Here is a 20,180-nt window from a genome sequence, read left to right on the forward strand (position 1 = left end):
TGCTGTTTTAAGCCACTATGTTTGTGGTAATTTGTAACACAAAAAGAGAACACTAATATAAAGAGTAGTAGCCAGTATGATTAATATACTCTCTCCATTATTATGTTCTACTATGTATTAGGGTGTAAAATGCTATTGGAATTGAGTATTCCCTTCATAACTCCTTTAATGATTTATGATTGTAACAACATACTGTACTGCCTTATTATAAGTAATATTAATGTTTACTACTGTCCTAGTCATTATCATCAAATAATGATTACTATCATTATGATGCCTTAATTAAAGAGTCCAGGAATGGAGGGTTGTTGTTTTTTAATAACAATGCCAAGTAAAACAAACAACAAAACCAAATTACTATTTTGATAACTTATATTAAATATACTGAACTTTGTTTTATTTTAATTAATTTTACTTTAATATTTAGTATATATTTAATACCTAATTATAGTTAAATATATAAGTATACATATATTTAAGACTTTAAATATAAATATATTAAATAATAAACATATTAATCATTAATTAAATCAACTTATTGAACACTCACTATATTCCAAGGCAATATTTAATTGTAGAGACAAAGATATTTAAGAAATTGTCCTAATCTTTGAGGTAATCTAACAGATTATAAAACATATTTATAAACACTAAAATATAATATAATGAAGGCAGTGTAAGTATGTGCTTTAGGAAGTAATAAAAAACACTGGTAAAAATAACTATGTAGGTAAATATAAAAGCCAATATTATCATACTTTTCGTTTGTAACTGTTTTTTTTCATGTGATTTAAAAGACAAATGCATAAAACAATAACTGTAAATTATGTTAATGGCACACAATGTATATATAAAGATGTAATCTATGACAATAACAATATAAAAAGGGAGAGACAGAGATTAACTCCAAGGTAACACTAAGAAAATAACTGAAAAATATACACAAAAGGAAAGAAGGGAATCAACATAGTACATAGCAAAAAACAGCTAAACACAAAAAAGGCAATAATGAGTGAACTGAGGAACAAAAAGCACATAAGACATGCAGAAAACAAACAGTTAAATGGTAAAACAAGCCCTTCCTTATCAGTAATTACTTTAAACGTAAATGGATTAAACTCTCCAACAGAAAGGCAGATATTGGCAGAATAAATTAAAAAACATGATCCAGGACTTCCCTGGTGGCGCGGTGGTTACGGATCTGCCTGCCAATGCAGGGGACGTGGGTTCGAGCCCTGGTCTGGGAAGATCCCACATGCCGTGGAGCAACTAAGCCCATGTGCCACACCTACTGAGCCTGCGCTCTAGAGCCCACGAGCCACAACTACTGAGCCTGCACGCCAAAACTACTGAAGCCCACACACCTAGAGCCCGTGCTCCGCAGCAAGAGAAGCCATCACAATGAGATGCCCGCGCACCGCAACGATGAGTAGCCCCTGCTCGATTCAACTAGAGAAAGCCCACGAGCAGCATCAAAGACCCAACGCAGCCAAAAATAAATTAATTAATTAAAAAAAAAACCCATGATCCAACTATATGATGTCTACAAGAGACTCATTTTAGATATAAGGAAGTTAGACTCATTTTACAACATATACAAAACTTTACTCAAAATGGATCAAATACTTAAATTTAAGAGCAAAAACTATGAAACTCTTTGACAAAAAACATTAGGGGCAAATCTGCATGACCATGGATTTGGCAATGTTTTCCTAAATATAACACCAAAAACACAGGCAACAACAACAAAAAATGAAGTGAGCTTTATTAAAATTTCAAACTTTGTATTTCTTTTATATCTTATAGAAGTGTACTATTATTTTCAATAACTTGTTTGATCATTTATAAATTTTAAGAAATCCATAATGGTGCTCTGAGTTATTTCATATACTCAGATATTTCAGGTACTATTATATTCTGGTCATTTCCAGAAGATAAAAGTCCTTAATTATTATAAAAATTGCATATCTATACTCTTAAAGCTTATAAACATCAGTCTTTTGAATGAATGCTTTATAAATATCCTTTAGTTATTAAAAAAAAAAGGCCAGGACTCCTTTTTGGAGTCCTTATTCTAAGCCCTTTGCCATGTGTGGTGGAAAATACCCCCTTCCCCCAACCCCGCCACTGCTGTTGACTTTGGGCTTGGGCATATGACATACTTTGGGCAATATGTTAGTAGATGTGACATAAACAGGTATTTGAAAAGTGCTTACACAGTCAAGCCTGCTCTCTTGTACCCTGCCATTGCAATAACATGCTTTGGCTGGTCTGTTGGTCCACAAAGGATGAGATCCATCAGCACAGCTGATCCAGTTGAGTGCAACCTATGTTGGTCAAACCATAGCAGGGTGACTGAGCCCAGCTGAAATCATCTGTTGCCCACCCCACCCTCATAGATGCTGACCCATAGTAAATGACTGGTATTTTAAGCCACTGAGTTTTAGAATTGTTTGTTAGACAGGAAGAAGTGATCCAGACATATGCAACAAGAAATACACTTCCAAGTCTTTCCAATAATGACTTTTCCTCTTTTTCTGTCTGTCCCTTGATCCTGCAGCTCAGACTACTCTTGGGTCCACCCTACTTGTCCCTTTTAGGAACCACTAGGGAAACTCCTTTAGAATCACCCTCCTCTCCTCCCTATGCAGACCTCATTGAAGCTTCTGTTATTTTGCTATTTTATACAACTGGAGCCATTGGAATTCAAATAAGCACAACTACGACAAGTAGGACCATTACTGAGGGATGTCAGAGCAGGTCACCGGTATCTTGTTTTTTAAACAACAGACTGAGATGTTGCCTGGGAAGAACTTATCCTGAGGAAAGAAAGCATTAAGAAATCCAAGATTGGTGCAATAACAACACCCAGAATCACAGTTGTTGGGAATGACAGTAGGGAAAACAGAAGGTAAATGTAATTTTTTTTTCCTTCACAAGTAACACTTTATTTAATTTTAAGGATTTTTCAAAGAATAACATAATAAACACTTGTGTTCTCCCCATATTTTCTTTAAGCTTGTTTTTTAGTAAAATAGCTATTATAGGAAAAGCTAAAGCCCTTTTGATAACTACCCCCAATATCATTCCTTTCTCTTCTCAATCACAATCACTATTATGAGTTTGATGTGAATTCTTTCAGGATTTGTTACTTTGTGAATGTAATATTTAGTACAACCTAGTTATTAGCCATAAAGCTCCTTTTCCAGCTCTCAAGGACTCATACATAGGTCCAAGAATGAAATAAGATACAAGCAAAAGTTGAAAGAGCTAGTTTTAGGGGGAAAAATTTATATTTAAGATGTGGGAAGAATGCGTAGTAGAAAGTGTGGGAAAGAGATTCTCTCCACTTAAACAAAGCAGCGTTAGTACAGTAATATAGGGCCAAGGTAAAATGATAAGACATCAAAAAAAGACAGTACCACTGCCTACAGCAGTACAATCAGCAGAACTCAGCTTCAGTGGAATGAGCGCTAATACTATTGATGGTGAACACAACAGTTTTCTTGAGTGGATGTCTACTGTTTCATCAGTAGTAGTAGTCAGAGGCAGCATTAGCCACTTTAGAATAGGAGCCCTGGGAATGTCCATCAGCACTCTCAGTGGTAGCACTGGTGGCTGGAGAAAGGCAGTAGAAGCCACCAAAGTACTGTAGGCTGAAAAGATTAAATACCTCCTGAGGACTTTCAGAAATTTTGACAAGGTCCAGAGGTCAGGGAAGAGTAGAAGCTAATTAGAGAAATATTATTACTGTTACTACTATATAATTCACAGTGTCTAGTAAAATATTATCAATAAAGAAGATAACTGCCTAGGGAAAGAATTCTTGTTTTAGTATGAGATCCTAACAGGTTGTATCCTGGGAGCGATATGGATTATACTCAACGGAGTCAGCTCAGTGGCCAGAAAACCTCAAGTCTTGGTCTCAGGTTGCTAGCAACTTCAAATTCCTGTAGGAAGTAAAAGAAAATCCTCCCCGATAAAGATAACATCACCTTAGGCTTCAAATTATTACTACAAATAATTTTTCAAGTATGTTTAGCAAACAATTAGTGATAATGAAGCAAAACTCCTGTTTCTGACCAAGGTAGAATACCTGGTTTAGGAATATCCCTCCCATTGTAAGTAACTGTAAAACTGGACAAAACAGATAAAGCAACTGCTTTTAGGGAGTAGACACCAGGCAGCCTAAAACTGTAATCTCAGAGATAAAATAATCTCATAAGATCCATTAGGTGAACTCTATGATTCTCAGCTCTCTTCCTAGGTATAATTTTCCGACAGTAGCACAGAGCACTGAAGTACAAGCAGAGTATGGTGTTTCTGCCGAGCTGAAATGGAAAATATCAGAACTTGAAACAGTGAAAATCACTAAAATCTGCAGGGCAAGGCATGGCATTGGAGAGAAGGGATAGAGATAGATAGAGAAAGGGCCCTAGAATTCCCCGGGGGCCCCCTGTCAGTCTGCGACTAAGAGTTTGATAAAACACAAATTGCTGGGCTCTACCTCCAAAGCTTCTGACTCAGTAGGTCTCGATGGAACCTGGAAATATCTATTTCTATTAAGTTCCCAGATAATAGTGATGCTCCCGACCCAGGACCACACTTTGAAAATCACTCTTACTAAGCAGAAGACAGGGTAAGTTAAAAATAAAATAAACCCGTATCTCCTAAACCTTTCTCACTCATTCTGAGTCACTAGAGCATTAAAATAAAATGTCTGGGGCTTCCCTGGTGGCGCAGTGGTTGAGAATCCGCCTGCTAGTGCAGGGGACATGGGTTTGAGCCCTGTCCAGGAAGATCCCACATGCCGCGGAGCAACTAAGCCCGTGTGCCACAACTACTGAGCCTGTACTCTAGAGCCTGTGCGCTTAGAGCCTGTGCTCTGCAACAAAGCCTGTGCTCTGCAACAAGAGAAGCCACCGCAATGAGAAGCCCGTGCAGCGCAATGAAGAGTAACCCCTGCTCGCCACAACTAGAGAAAAGCCTGTGTGCAGCAACCAAGACCCAATGCAGCCAAAAATAAATTAATTAATTAAAAAATAATATAAAATGCCTGAGGATACAAGAAAAATGTCTAATTAACCTTACACAAAATCAACAACTTCTGTGATAAATAAAACTTCTTAAGGCTTTGCTGGCCTACCTGTAGATCTTTCACATTTGGAAAAGGAATTCCTATTGTTATGACAGCACGGGCGTTGTCATCTGAGAAATCCAGACCCTCACTCACTTTACCACGACAAACTGCCACCAGGAGGGCGCCATCTTAAGCAACAAAAATCAACATTTTTATAAGCACACTCAAAATTCCCAGAAATTCTTATTCTTGTCATTTTGAAAAGATCTGATTATTAAGTAATTATAATACCAAATTTTAAAGAAACAAAATTTAAAACTATTATAAAGTTTTTAAAATTCAATGTCTTCAAATAAATAAAAGAAACAAAATTACATTTAGGTGCAACATGGTAGAACCAACTTATAAACTGTGTATCTCCCAGTTAAACTATACAGAAAAACCATGTCAGAGTAGTAACTTGCATGTGAGCTGAGCAACTGTGAACCAACTGTTTTAACTTTAAAATACTGAATTGAAATCACTATCTTTACCACCAGAATGTAAAGTTATCAGAATGATTTAAATAACTCTAATATTTACTATATATCATATTGAATCAATATTATATTGAAAAGTATTTAAAACACACGTACACAGAATACTCTGTGTATAAACTTACCATACAAGGATATTGACAATTATGTTATAATATCTTTATGATGTTGCACTGTTCATAAATTACTATTAGCCCTTCTTGTCAAACTTTTTATGGGCATTCTCTAACTTTGAAATTTAGCCTTCAGTTATGTTTTGAAAACTCAAGTTTACCTTATGTAATAAAATATAAGCACAAAGTATATTTTTTACATAAAAATGTAGGGCTCATTTGGCTAGTAAGGAAGATATTAATGCATACTCTACCTACCTTCTTTAACAAAACATTTTAGTTAGCGTAAGGAAGTCTATGGGATAATACCTGAACGCATGCCATTTCATAAAACTGAACTGTCATCTTCAAGTGAAAATATTCATAGGAGAACAACTCCAAATAAAAGAATTTCTTTAACCTATGTTCTTTTCACTTAGGATTATAAAATATAATTTTTCTCAAGTGCAATTCATTTAAAAAAGATAACACAAATAAAATTCTAACAGCACCAACTTTTCACTTTATGGGAAAAATTTTTTTTCACTGACCATCAAATAATTTCCAATTACCTTTTTCTCCTTTGTACTTGATCGCATCATAGTACATCTGCAGTAATTCATCAAAATCAGTTTTTTCTCCTCTCTGTGGTTCTACAATGACTGTCTTCACCAACTCCAGATTATGCCATACACCAGTGGAGAGCCAACGTTCTTTTAACTTTTCTAGTAACTGAAAAGGGGAAAGAAAAGAAATGTTTTGTGTGTGTGTCCAACTGAACTTACATTTATTTGTTGAAAGACCATGTGACTACAATGGCAAGAGTATTAACCTTTCTGTGTTTGACTCCATAAAAAGAGGAAAACAATTATATGTCATAGAGTTGTTATTGGGTAAATTCATTAACTGATATAGAAAGCTTTGAATGATGTCTGGCACCCAGTAAGAGCTCCACAGATGTTAGCTGTTGTGGCTGCTGTTACCATTACTATTACTACTAACATTACTGCTGCTCCTGCTACTGCTTCTATCATTGCTATCTTAGGGATTTCAAAAGCAGGAAAAAATTACTTCTGTCAAAATTCATAAATTTTAAGTTATCTCTAAATCTAAGGTGAAGTTCTTAGTATCTTTAACTAAAGATACTTTAAATGAAGATTCTTTAAGATCATTCTACCTAGTCCATAGGCAGCTATGCTGTTTTAAAATTTGATCATCATTAATAAACTGAATTGAGTAAATATATAAACAGAGATTCAGGTAGCCAACAAGTAGAAAATATAAAGGCAGAAATGGAACATTTACAAAAATAAACGTGCTAGATTACAAAAGGACTTTCAACAAATTTCAAAGAATCCTTACCAGATTAACCACATATCCTAACAACAATGCAATTTTAGATTAAAAGTCAATAATATTAAGTTAGTGGGAAAAAACAAACATACAAGCCCGACACTAAAGATTGTATTCTGAAAGAGCATATGTGTTATATGTCAATTATATTTCAATAAAACTGGAAGAAAAAGAAAATAAATAACAACAAAAAAGAACATATGGTTTAAAATTTATTTTATTTTTTTGGCTGCACCACACAGCATGCAGGATCTTAGTTCCTCAACAAGGGATCGAACCTGTGCCCCCTGCAGTGGAAGCACAAAGTCCCAACCACTGGACCGCCGGGGAATTCCCAAGAACATATGGTTTAGAGAGGAAAACACAATAAAATTCATGACATCTTTAGATATGAATGATAAAAAAGCACCCATAATTCGAAACATGTGGGATGAGGTAAAGGCAATACTTAGAAATATGCTTATAACTTGAAATGTATTTAAAAAATTTAAAACTATTGGAATTAAGCATTCTTTTTAAGAAGCTAGAAAATTAAACAGAAAATGCAAAGAAAGCAAAAGTTAATAAATATAAGAGCTGAAATAAATTAAAAAAGACAAAAGCCAGTAGTAGAGATTATTATGATTTAAACTGAACTGCTTTACCTACTTGTTTTATGCAGAATTCTATGCAATATGGACCAATTATTACAATACAGGCAAGCACCAAGAAATTACTGCAAATTCTCTAGAGAAAAAAACTAATTTTTATAAGATGGTTTATTTCCTCAGAATTTTACCTTATCTATTTTCAGAAATAATCTTAATAAGATTATAAAACAAATTTTTTTAAAAATCACTGCTATGGTCTAAATGTTGGTGGTCCTCCAAAATCTTTTTTTTTTTGCGGTACGCCGGCCTCTCACTGTTGTGGCCTCTCCCGTTGCGGAGCACAGGCTCCGGACGCACAGGCTCAGCGGCCATGGCTCACGGGCCCAGTCGCTCCGCGGCATGTGGGATCTTCCCGGACCGGGGCACAAACCCGCGTCCCCTGCATCGGCAGGCGGACTCTCAACCACTGCGCCACCAGGGAAGCCCCAAAATCATTTTTTGAAACCCTAATCCCCAAAGATGAAGGTATTAGGAAGTGGGGTCTTTAAAGGTGATTAGGTCATGAGGGCGGAACTTTCACAAATGGAATTAGTACTCTTATAAAAAAGATCCCACAGAGCTCCCTTGCCCCTTCCACCACAGGAGGACACAGCAAGAAGCCACTGGCTTCTTACAGGAAGAGGGCTCTCACCCAACCATGCTGGCACCCTAATCTCGGACTTCCAGCCTCCAGAGCTGTGAGAGATAAGTTTCCGTTGTTTACATGCTACCAAGTCTGTGGTATTTTGTTATAGCAGCCAGAACACACTAATCACTAAGAAAATCACTAATTGGTAAAATAGTTCACTGCATATTATACATTGATCATGGTGTCCTGATCAATAAAAATAAAAATTCCCCATAACACCATGTTAACAGGTAAAAAAACATAGGGATATTATTAATTTAAAAATCTTCGAGTGCCTCAACGTTGGCTATTAGAATTTGCTTTTTGAATATGCACTTTCTGAATCAAAGTTTCTAACCATTAGAAGAGTGTAAAAATATCCCAAGGATGTAAAACCAGATGAAGTGTGTCATGAATTTGCATAATTGTTGATTCTTAGTAGAATGAAATTCAATGGTGGTATACCTTTTTCTGAAAACACAGATAATATTTCAACTCTTTTTCCTTGAGTCTGAGATAACAGCAATTTCAATGTTTTGAACATTCAAGATCTGGAGAAGTACCTAACATTTTACTTAAGGAAGACCATTAAGTTGATGATTCCAAAATATAGTCCATTTTAATAGACTAACATCTATTTAAGAAGGGAAACCTGAGAAATAAGAAAGAAACTGGTTCAATGCACAAAATTCCCCCCAAAGAAATCCAGTAGGGCATTCTTCCCCATTATACAGAACAGAATTCAGAATATCAAAGAGTTATACATGCTTTAGAAAACGTCTAACTTTGTGTTCACAAAAGCTTAGAAAATTTTAAAGCAAGAATGATATATGCAATATTTCAAAATTTGTTACAAGAAAAGACATTTTATCCACTGATTTTGGATTCTAAGAACTTCAGAAATTTATGGACAATGAAAATGGTCACAGGTTTGTAAATAAATCGTGCGTATCACAATTAAAAAGTACGATATGCACTATCAATCACTTCAGAAAACTTCTATAGCAAATACAGATTAAACTGTCACATGTTACTGGGTCCTTAAAAAATTTTACCTGCAAAATAAAGCTGTTAAGCTTGTTGACATATCTGAAGGAACTTTTAGCTTTAAAGTTCTTTGATTCTATTAAATTTTAAAAACTGAATTGTCAGGGTATAATACTGACATATAAGATTACAATTTGGAGAATAGGAGACAACGAAAAGGAGAAAGGTGGGCCACTCAAAAACAAACTACTTTTTTCTAGGTTTGCATTAGATCTGAAAAACTTTATTGTTAATGCAAATTTTATAACTTGGGCAAAATTTTTTCCCTATATAAATCATTCAAATTTGCTTTAATTTAAAAAGGAAAGACTATTTAAACTATCTAAACATAGCTAAGAAGTTATTAAAGTAATTTGTTTCAAGAAAAAATTAATGCAGTCTGACACCTATTACCCTTTCCAAAGGTATATTTAGAGCCAGGTCCAGAGGTATATTTTGGGCAACTCTAGCAAAGCTGAGGCAGCAAGAGACAAAATATCGATCATGACTAGGAGAACTCTTATTCAGAAATCTGCTCTTCAGTTGTATCTATTGTTAATGTGTTGGTGAGAATATGGAGAAATTAGAACTCTCATACACTGTTGTAGGAATATAGGATGGTGAGGGTGCTTGGGAAAGAAGTCTAGCAGTTCTTCAAAAGGTTAAACATAGAGCTACCATATGACCCAGCAATTACACTCATAAACAAATATCCAAGACAAATGAAAACATATGTCCACACAAAAACTTATATATGAGTGTTCACAGCAGCCTTATTCATAACATTCAAAAAGTAGAAAAATCCAAATATCTTTCCATTGATTAACAGATAAGTAAAACATGGTATATTCATACAATGTAATATTATTTGGCCATAAAAATGAATGAAGTACTGATGCATGCAAGAACATGGATGAATCCTGAAAACAACATACTAAGTAAAAGACGCCAGACACAAAAGACCACCTATTGTGTAATTCCATTTATATGAAAGTTCCAGAATAGGCAAATGCATTGGGACAAAAGTAAATTAGAGGTTGCCCAAGGCTGGGGAAAGGAGAAAATGTGGTGGAAGACAGGGGATTAAATGAGTATGGGGCTTCTTTTAAGAGTGATGAAAGGGGCTTCCCTGGTGGTGCAGTGGTTGAGTCTGCTTGCCGATGCAAGGGACACGGGTTCGTGCCCCAGTCCAGGAAGATCCCACATCCTGCAGGGCGGCTGGGCCCGTGAGCCATGGCTGCTGAGCCTGCGTCCGGAGCCTGTGCTCTGCAACGGGAGAGGCCACAACAGTGAGAGGCCCGCGTATCGCAAAAAAAAAAAAAAAAAAAAAAGTGATGAAAATGTTCTAAAATTAGTGAACTTTGTAAATCTAATAAAAACCACTGAATTATACACTTTATATGAGTGAATTGTATGGTATGCAAATTATATCACAGTAAAGATATTTTATTAAAACAATGATAAATAAGATACAGAACTTCCAAACCACTAAAAAGGGAGGGGGGCAAAAAACCCAAGTCAATAGAATAAGGTAAACAAGACGGGAAAAGAGGTAAAAGAACGCACAAAATAAGATGGTAGAAAATAAGTCCAAATACGCCAAAGAATCAAAGCAAACATAAAGTTAACTCATTTATTAAAAATGAGACAATCAGATTGTTTGGAAGAAGGGAGGGAAGGAGGAAAGGAGAGTGGGAGAGAAAAAAAGAAAACCAGCTATATATAAGTGTCTCTATATATTTTAAGAGACACTTAAAATTAAACAACAAAGAAACCTTGAAAATAAAGATATGGAAAAAGATATTCGAGGCGTATATTTATCAAAAGAAATCAGGTGTATCACTGTCATAAAAAAATAGACTTCAAAGTAAAAAGCTTTAAAAGAAACACAGATATATATTCCATACACATAAAAAGTGCATCCGGGCTTCCCTGGTGGCGCAGTGGTTGAGAGTCTGCCTGCCGATGCAGGGGACACTGGTTCGTGCCCCAGTCTGGGAAGATCCCACATGCCGCGGAGCGGCTGGGCCTGTGAGCCATGGCCGCTGAGCCTGCGCGTTCAGAGCCTGTGCTCCGCAACGGGAGAGGCCACAACAGAGAGAGGCCCGCGTACCACGAAAAAAAAAAAAAGTGCATCCACCAACAAGATATAGCACTCATGAATCTCTATGTACTTAAGACATAGTTTGAAAATATGGAAAGAAAAAACTTGCAAGAAATACAATGATAAACTGACCAACTCCCTAAATACTATAGAGGACTTCAACATACCTAAGATATCTACAAATGAATTAGATGAAATATGAATATAGAAGATTTAAATTTATAAGAATCATCAACCTTATTCTAATACATATAGGAAACTTGGCGCTGAATGGAAAATAATAATTCTTTTACATGTGGAACAATATACATAAATTCACAAAGGACATATCAATAAATTTTAAAAATCTGGAATCATACAGATTCACTGGAAATAGATATTAACAGAAGGGTCATTCATACCCAAACAAATAAATTTATCTACATAGAAATCTGAAAAAACTCCCATAAAATTCTAGGTTGAAGAGGAAAACAAAATGGAAAAAAAATAACTTAGAAACACTGTAATTATTCTAGGTCCTTTGCTTTTCCATATGAAATTTAGAATCAGCTTGTCATTTTCTACAATATGTCAATAGCAGCATTATTTAAACAGCAGAACATAAAAACAAATAAGAAGACTAGAAAGGTCTTAAAAATATTTATTAACGGTAATGTGTAAATTGTGCTATAGGAATACAATGGATTATAATAAGTAATGAAAATAAATGAACTTGTCATGGATTAAAAAAAGCAAAATGGTAAAAATTATATATAATATCATGCCATTTTTTAAAAACTCAAAAAAAAGCAAAACTAAGTAACATTGTTTAGAAATACATGTATTGTGGAATACATGTGTATGTGGTAAAGCCACTTTAAAAAAATAATGAAAATTATAAACTTTAAGAAAGCATTCCCCAACCTTCTTGGCACCAGGGATCAGTTTCGTGGAAGACAATTTTTCCATAGACCTGGGGGGGTTGGGGGGGGCGGGGGGGATGGTTTCAGGATGATTCAAGCACATTACATTTATTGTGCACTTTATTTCTATTACTATTAAATTGTAATATATAATGAAATAATTATACAACTCACTATAACGCAGAATCAGTGGGAGCCCTGAGCTTGTTTTCCTGCAACTAGATGGTCCCATCTGGGGGAGATGGGGGACAGTGACACCTGAAGTGTGTTGCTTATGTCCATTCTACTCTGTAATCTCATTTTGGTTTCTGTCACTGTAGAAAACCCTGCTTCACAAAGATAGAATGTTGGAAATGGAAGCAGGCTTTTCAGTGCTTTTGTGGCAATCTCAGGATATTCTGCCTTGACTTTAATCCAGAATGTGTGGAGATTTGAAGTTGTCTCAAACAATACTCTTAAGGCCACTGTCATCTGCGATCTCAAGCAGCTGATTCTCTTCTAGCACAAAGTCGATTCACCTGGCTTATATCACAAATGGGTCACAGATCCATTCCTTCCCAGTTCGGGGGTCTTTTGTGGTTGGGAAATAATGCTCAAACTCTTTTGAAAGCTGAGATAAGTGGTCATGCACCAGCTGGGAGAAAGAAGGCCCTAGCTCAGTCTTTCAAAATCTCTGCTAATGTTTGAAACATGTCAAAAATCCCAATGTTCACTCGTCGCCCCCATAATTCCATTTTGCCTTGAATGCAGCCACTTTATCTGCCGACTTGAATACAGTTGTCATTCTCCCCTGAAGTGACAGATTGAATTTGCTGAACAGGTTGAATATGTCACACAAGTAAGCAAGTTTTGCGACCCATTCTGTGTCACTGAAATGTGCTGCCAGTGGTGACTGTTTTTCTAAAAGAAATCTCTGGAGCGGCTCTCGTAAATCAAAAACTCTGGCCAGTGATCTACCTTTAGAAAGCCATCTCACTTCTGTGTATAAGAGAAGACGTGTGTGCTCTGCGTCCATCTACTCACAGAGCTGCGCGAACAGATGTGAGTTAAGGGCATGTACTTTAATGTGGCTGATAATTTTGATCACATCCTGCAAAACGTTGTTAAATTCAGGTGCCATTTTTTGGCTAGCCAGCATTTCTCTATGGATGACACAGTGCGAAAACTCACATTCAGAAGTGACCTCTTTGACCCGAGTAGTCAGAAAGCCGTCCAGTCACGGCAGCCACTCTGTCAGTGCATATACCAACACAAAATGGCCAATTCAGCTTTCCTGATATGTAATCATTCAAGGACTTGAGTAGTTCTGCAGCTGTGGTGTTGGTTGGCAACAAAAGTGCACATAACATATTCTCATGTACATCCTTCTGAAAAGTATATCGCACAGAAACAAGCAATGTTGCCTTGCTGTCAACATTGGTAGACTTGTCAACCTGGACTGCATACCATGGTGATTCATTAATCTTAACAACTGTGCCTCAATATCCTCTGCTATTTCATCAATTCGTCCAGTTATGGTGCTAGCCGAAAGAGGAACACATGCCACCTTTTGAACTGCAGCCTCTCCTAAAAGTTCATGACAAATGTCCTTAGCAGCAGGCAGGATCAACTCTTCACCAATAGTAAAGGGCTTCTTAGCTTTAGCAATGCGGTTTGCCACTAAGAATGATGCTCTCAGTGCAGACATATTTGATGAAGTGGTGGCCTTCAACAGTTGCTTCTGTTCGTGTTCACGTTTTTTTCTTTTGAAAAACTCCAAAGTCTTGTCTTTTAATTCAAGGTGCTTGGTCTCCAAGTGGCTAAGCAGTTTTGAAGTTTTCATGGCTTCGCTGGATAGCCTGTCACCACATATTATATACAAAGCGGGCTTGGAGAATGTGAATCACCTGTAGCAATGAACCCATAATTTAAGTTGGATTCTTGGTATTTTCTTTCAAATGCAGCTTTCTTTCTGTTGGCAGTCTTAGAGTATTCTGCTATCTCATCATTGGGTCTTTCCCCCTTTTCAAAGAAGCTCTCCAGTGACGTTTGTTTTTTAGTCATTTTGGCTAGGGTTAGCTTGTGGGCTTACCAAAACTGTGACTGAGACAAGAGTGCAGCGCGGGAAAGAGTGGTAAATGGAAGTGGTAAATAAAATAATGGGCAGGCCATGCGTGGACTAAAATAAGTGTCGGATTCTGACTTAAAGCCTGCCACCAGATGCAGCTGTATAATTGAAGTACATCAATTTACTTGCCACTATAAAGCCTGCCACCAGATGCAGCTTAATTGTCACTTGCCACTTACTGATAAGGTTCTGATATGAGTCTGCAAGCAACTGATTTATTATGGTCTCTGTGGAGTCAAACCTCTCTGCAAATGATAATCTGTATTTGCAGCCGCTCCGCAGCACTAGCATCTCTGCCTCAGCTCCACCTCAGGTCATCAGGCATTAAATTCTTATAAGGAGCGTGCAACCTAGATCCCTCGCATGCACAGTAGGGTATGCGCTCCTACGAGAATCTAATGCCACCACTGATCTGACAGCAGGCAGAGCTCAGGCAGTAATGTGAGCGATGCGGAGCAGCTGTAAATACAGGTGAAGCTTTGCTCACTCACCCACCACTCACCTCCTGCTGTGCGGCCTGGTTCCTAACAGGCCATGGACTGGTACCGGTCTGTGGCCTGGGGACCCCTGCTTTAGGACAATTATTAATTCTGTGGGAGTGAACAAAGTGATGGGAATTTGAAGGAGCATCCAGATAACTTTAACAGTAATATTTAGTTCTCAAGTGATAGTTTTGATGTTTTCATTTTATTAATATAATTTATGATTCATATATAGATGATACATTATGTGATCTTATATAAATATGAAATATCTATTTCTTATTTATGTTTTTAGTAATACCAAGACAGTGGCGATAGAGGATGAAGATAAGAAAACAAACAAAAACAACAACAAAAATATTAAACCCTACAATGTGCCAGAAACAACATCAGAAATCTAAGAATAAAGCAGAGAACAGGACAGAAAAAGTCCTTGCCTTCACGGCACTTATAGTGAGAGAATATTACATACCTAAAGATGCAGAATAAACACAGCCTAAAACTCCAAATTTTGTATGTATTTAAAGCCCCAACTGCTCCTCTACATGAATATTCATATGTCCGATGGCCTAATAAAATTCACCAGTTAGGTATTTCAAAGGCACCTGAAATGTTTCATAAAAGACCAAATTTATACTATTCTAGTATTTTTTTTATCAACAAAGGATATCACCATCCACTGAGTTGCTTTGAACAATGAATCATCCTTAACAATTCCCTCTCCCCCTCATCACCCATATTCAATCTATTACCAAGCCTTATTAATTTGTCTTCCAAATAACTCTCCATATCCAAAGCCACCAGTTCAATCTAAGCTATCATAATCTCCTGAAGGACTACTCTGATAGGTTCCTAACTGGATTTTCTGTTTCTTATCTATCACTCCTAGGTCTTTACATTTCAGCCAGAGCAATATTTTCAAAATACAAATCCTACCACTTCATCTACTCACATCTCCACTTTAAAAATTCAATAAGGGGTAAGTCAACAGCTTCTCCTTGCCTCCATGGAAACCCTGATTCAACAACAACACATGGACCAGTTACTGTTGTGAGAAATCCAGAAAACAGTTAAGAGGTTCCTACCTCCCAGATGAATATAAAACCAGCTGCAATGAAGATGGTAGGAAAATTTGTGGCATAACTTTTGTCTTTGTCCCCCCACCCAGCTCAGCATGGTGCAACTGGGAGACTTCCAATTCCCAGCTTCTCCCTAAGGGAGTTAAAAGGAGATTGAAACATGTCTAATGTGCAGACTTTTAGGGGGGCTACCCAGGGGACTGGTTTCTGTCTTGCCTGAATCTATGCACTAACAGGAAATGTTGCCAGGTTGGGGGCCGCTGAGTACAAAGGCAAAGGTTTAAACTAGCATGCACTCATTTGCCATAGTCTCTTCCCCTGGTTCAGCACTTAACTACTGTGATAAAATCCCCAACTCCCAGCTTCTCCCTGAGGATGGAAATTATTGGACCATACGTCCAATGTTCAGGCAGGGAGCTGCCTGAGGGACTGGTTTCTGTGCCACATATCTCAGAATACTGACAAGATACAGAATACTCTAGATGCCAAGGGGCCACTGAGAACAAAAGAGAGCTGAGCAGCTTGCTGCCACTCCAGAGGACTAGGAGAAAGAGGCCAGTACAGCTTGGCGGCCTCTACCTTGGATGAGGAGAAGAGAAGAGTGGAGAATGTACAACATTCCACTTTTTGGGGGGTAGGGGTGGGGGTGGGGGTGTGTCCTGAGGGACTAGTTTCTGCTTGCTTAACTCAGAGAGCTCATGGGACCTGGCATACTCTAAAGGCCTGCAGAGAACAAAAGAGAGCTGGGTGGCTTGCAGCAGTTCCAGAGAATCTGTAGTACCACAGACAAAACCCAGAGGGAACAAAAAATTACAAGTTCTTGGAAAAAAAAAAACTGGAATATCCTTCTAATCAGGAATCTACACACTCAAGTCAAGAGAAAGCACATCCACAGAAAAGGTTTGAGAGGCCTCCAGAATCTGCAGCTGAGTTAACTGGTGAAGATCTTTCCCTGTACAAAGCCAGTTCATAGAAAACTGGGAGAGGTGGCTGTTTTTCCAAATGTGTAGATACAAACCCAAAGTTATATGGAACATGAAGAAATGGGAAAATGGCCCAATCAAAGGAACAAAATAAATTCCAGGAATCAACCATAAAGAAATGGAGGTATATGAATTGCGTGAAAAAGAATTTAAAATCACCATCATAAAGATGCTCAACAAGCTCAGGGAAATGATACATGAAGAAAATGAGAATTTCAAAAAAAAGACACAAAACACAGAGCCAAACAAAAATTTTGGAGCTGAAGAATACAGTAACTGAAATTAAAAACTCACTAGAGGGGTTCAACAGCAGCATGGTCAATCAAATTAAGAATCAGTGAATTCAAACACAGGACATTTAAATGATCCAGTCAGACAAGTATAAAGAAAAGAGAATGAAAGAGAATGAAGAAAGCCTGGAGGATTTATAGGATACCCTCAAGCAGACAAATATACACAAATGGCAGTCTCAGAAGGTGAAAAAAGTGAGAGAAAGGTACAAAGTTTATTTAATGAAATAGTAGCCAAAAACTTCCTAAAAAGGGTGGAGGGAGGGAATGGATATCCAGGTTCAAGAAGCCAACAGACAGCGAAAAAGGTGAATCCAGAGAAGGTTACACTGAGACACATTATAAACAAACTGTCAAAAATCAAAGATGGAGAGAATTTTGAAAGCAGCAAGAGCAAAGCAAAAAAGGAGTGGGATGACATATTCAAAGTGCTGAAAGAGAAAAAAAAAGTCTACCTACCAAGAACACTATGTCCAGTAAAACTGTCCTTCAAAAATGAAGGAAAGGGCTTCCCTGGTGGCGCAGTGGTTGAGAGTCCACCTGCCGATGCAGGGGACACGGGTTCATGCCCTGGTCTGGGAAGATCCCATAGGCCGCGGAGCGGCTAGGCCCGTGAGCCATGGCCACTGAGCCTGCACGTCTGGAGCCTGTGCTCCGCAACGGGAGAGGCCACAACAGTGACATTTGGTCATTCAGGTAACCAAAATATATTGCTCATATATATTTGGTCTTCATCCACCATTCCTGGCTCACAGCTCCCCAAATCCTTGGAATATCCTAAGTGTTGAGAGTGATAAAGATGTCTTTTGTTATACTAATGAGGTGACTTTAGCAAAACAGTTTAGGATGCGGACTAGTTGTCAATGGAGCCAACCACCTGATTAGCGGGATGAAACTATCAGTCTCACCCTCTCAGTTGTTCAGAGCCTCGCACTGCGTATCTCTCCATCTGGCTATTGATTGATATTCTTTTATAATAAATTGGTAACCTAGTGAGTAAATGAGTTTTCCTGAGTTCTGTGAGCTGTTCCAGCAAATTAACTGAACCCAAGGAGTGGGTCATGGGAACCTCTGGTTTACAGCCACTCTGTCAGAAGTATAGGTAACAATCTGGGCTTGCAACTAGTGTCTGAAGTAGAGGGTGGTCTTGTGGGAATGAGCCCTTTACCTGTGGAATCTGATTCTATCTCTGGGTAGATAGTGTCAGAATTGAGTTGAATCTTGGACATCCTGCTGGCATCTAAGAATTGCTTGTTGGTGTAGGGAAGCTTACACTTACACACACACACACACACACACACACACACACACACACACACACACACACACACACACACAGAGATGTTGCACAGGCTGGAACAGAGTTGGGAACTCTTTTCAGGAACCAACCATATGAAATTTTCAACCCCACCCCCAACCTCCAGGGAGGGGAAAGGGGCTAGAGGTTGAGTCAACTGCCAATGGCCAATGATTTAACCAATTGTACCTATGTAATGAAGCCTGCATAAAACCCAAAAAGAATGGAACTCAGAGAGCTTCCGGGTTGGTGAATGCAACCACATGCCAGAGGGTAGTATACCCCAGTTCCACGGGGACAGAAGCTCCTGTGCTCGGGACCCTTCCGGACCTCACCCTATATACTTCATCTGGCTGTTCATCTATATATCCTTTATATTAAACTGGTAAATGTAAGTCAATGTTTCTCTGAGTTCTGTGAACCACTCTAGTAAATTAATTGAACTTGAGAAGGGAGTTGTGGGAACTTCTAACTTATAGCCAGTCAGTCAGACACAAAGGTAACAACCTGGACATGAGATTGGTGTCCGAAGTGGGGGCAGCCTTGTGGGATGAAGCTCTTAACCTCTGGTATCTGATGCTGTGCTCTAGGTAGATATTGTCATAACTGAGTTAAAATGTAGGACACCCAGCTGGTGTCACAGAATTGTTTAATGTATGGAAATCCACACATCAGGTATCAGAAGTGAAGCTGTGTTGTAGTAGATTACTGAAAGTAGAGAAGACATAAAAAAGGTGTTTTTTCTCTTGACTATGGTACTTAAAGAGGAAAAGTCAGAAGTGAATTATAAATTGGGAAACCAAGACAAATAGACATAACTAAAAGAATGAACATAGATGAGACTGACCAGCAGTAGAGTACAGATAAAGAAAAAAGCCCAGCAAGAAAATCTTACTCCCTCTCTTTCTATCACACTGCACATCCAATCCATCAGCAATTCCTGCCAGCACTTTCAAATGATACCTAGACTCCAAACACCGCTACCACAGTGGTCCAGGCCACCACCATCTCTCACATGAGTTATTACAGTCAACTCCTACACAGTCACGTGCTGCTTCTTGTACTCTCTACAGTCCATTTCCATATAGTAGCCAGCACAATCCTTTTAAAATTAAGTCTAAAGCCTCCAATGGCTTCCTATTGCATTAGAATAAAATCCAAATCCCTACTGTGGCATGATTTTACCATAGCTACTTCTCTGACCTCATGTTCTGCTACACCTCTCACCCCACTCCTACTCTGCTTCAGCCCAGGTAGCCTTCCTGTTGGTCAAACAAACCAGACACTCTCCTACCATAAGGTTCCCTCTGTCTGAATATTCTTCCCCCATAGGCCTTTACTCAATGTCACCTTCTCTGACAGGCCTTCCAGAACCATAAAATTTGAAACTACCTCTATCCACTCCCCCAGGAGTCTCATTTCCCTCTTCTTTGCATTATTTTTCTATACAGCATTTACCATTATCCGTACTAGTCCATTCAGGCTACCATTAAAAAAAACAAACAAAAACTAACAAAAAGCAAAAACGAACAAAACCCCACATAATCGTTTCACAATATATACACGTATCAACTCATCACACTGTACAACTT

General features: G+C 37.9%; 1 protein-coding gene across 1 annotated transcript in view; it reads right to left on the reverse strand.

Annotated features, from left to right (window-relative positions):
• The window catches only part of BRIP1 (BRCA1 interacting helicase 1), a 196,288-nt gene that overhangs the window by 47,267 nt on the left and 128,841 nt on the right, over positions 1-20,180 (reverse strand). The window contains 2 exon segments of the mRNA XM_033431634.2: positions 5,147-5,268; positions 6,281-6,440. Coding sequence (XP_033287525.1) covers positions 5,147-5,268; positions 6,281-6,440 — 282 coding nt within the window.

This window comes from Orcinus orca, chromosome 19, assembly GCF_937001465.1.
Source record: "Orcinus orca chromosome 19, mOrcOrc1.1, whole genome shotgun sequence".
NCBI lineage: Eukaryota > Metazoa > Chordata > Mammalia > Artiodactyla > Delphinidae > Orcinus > Orcinus orca.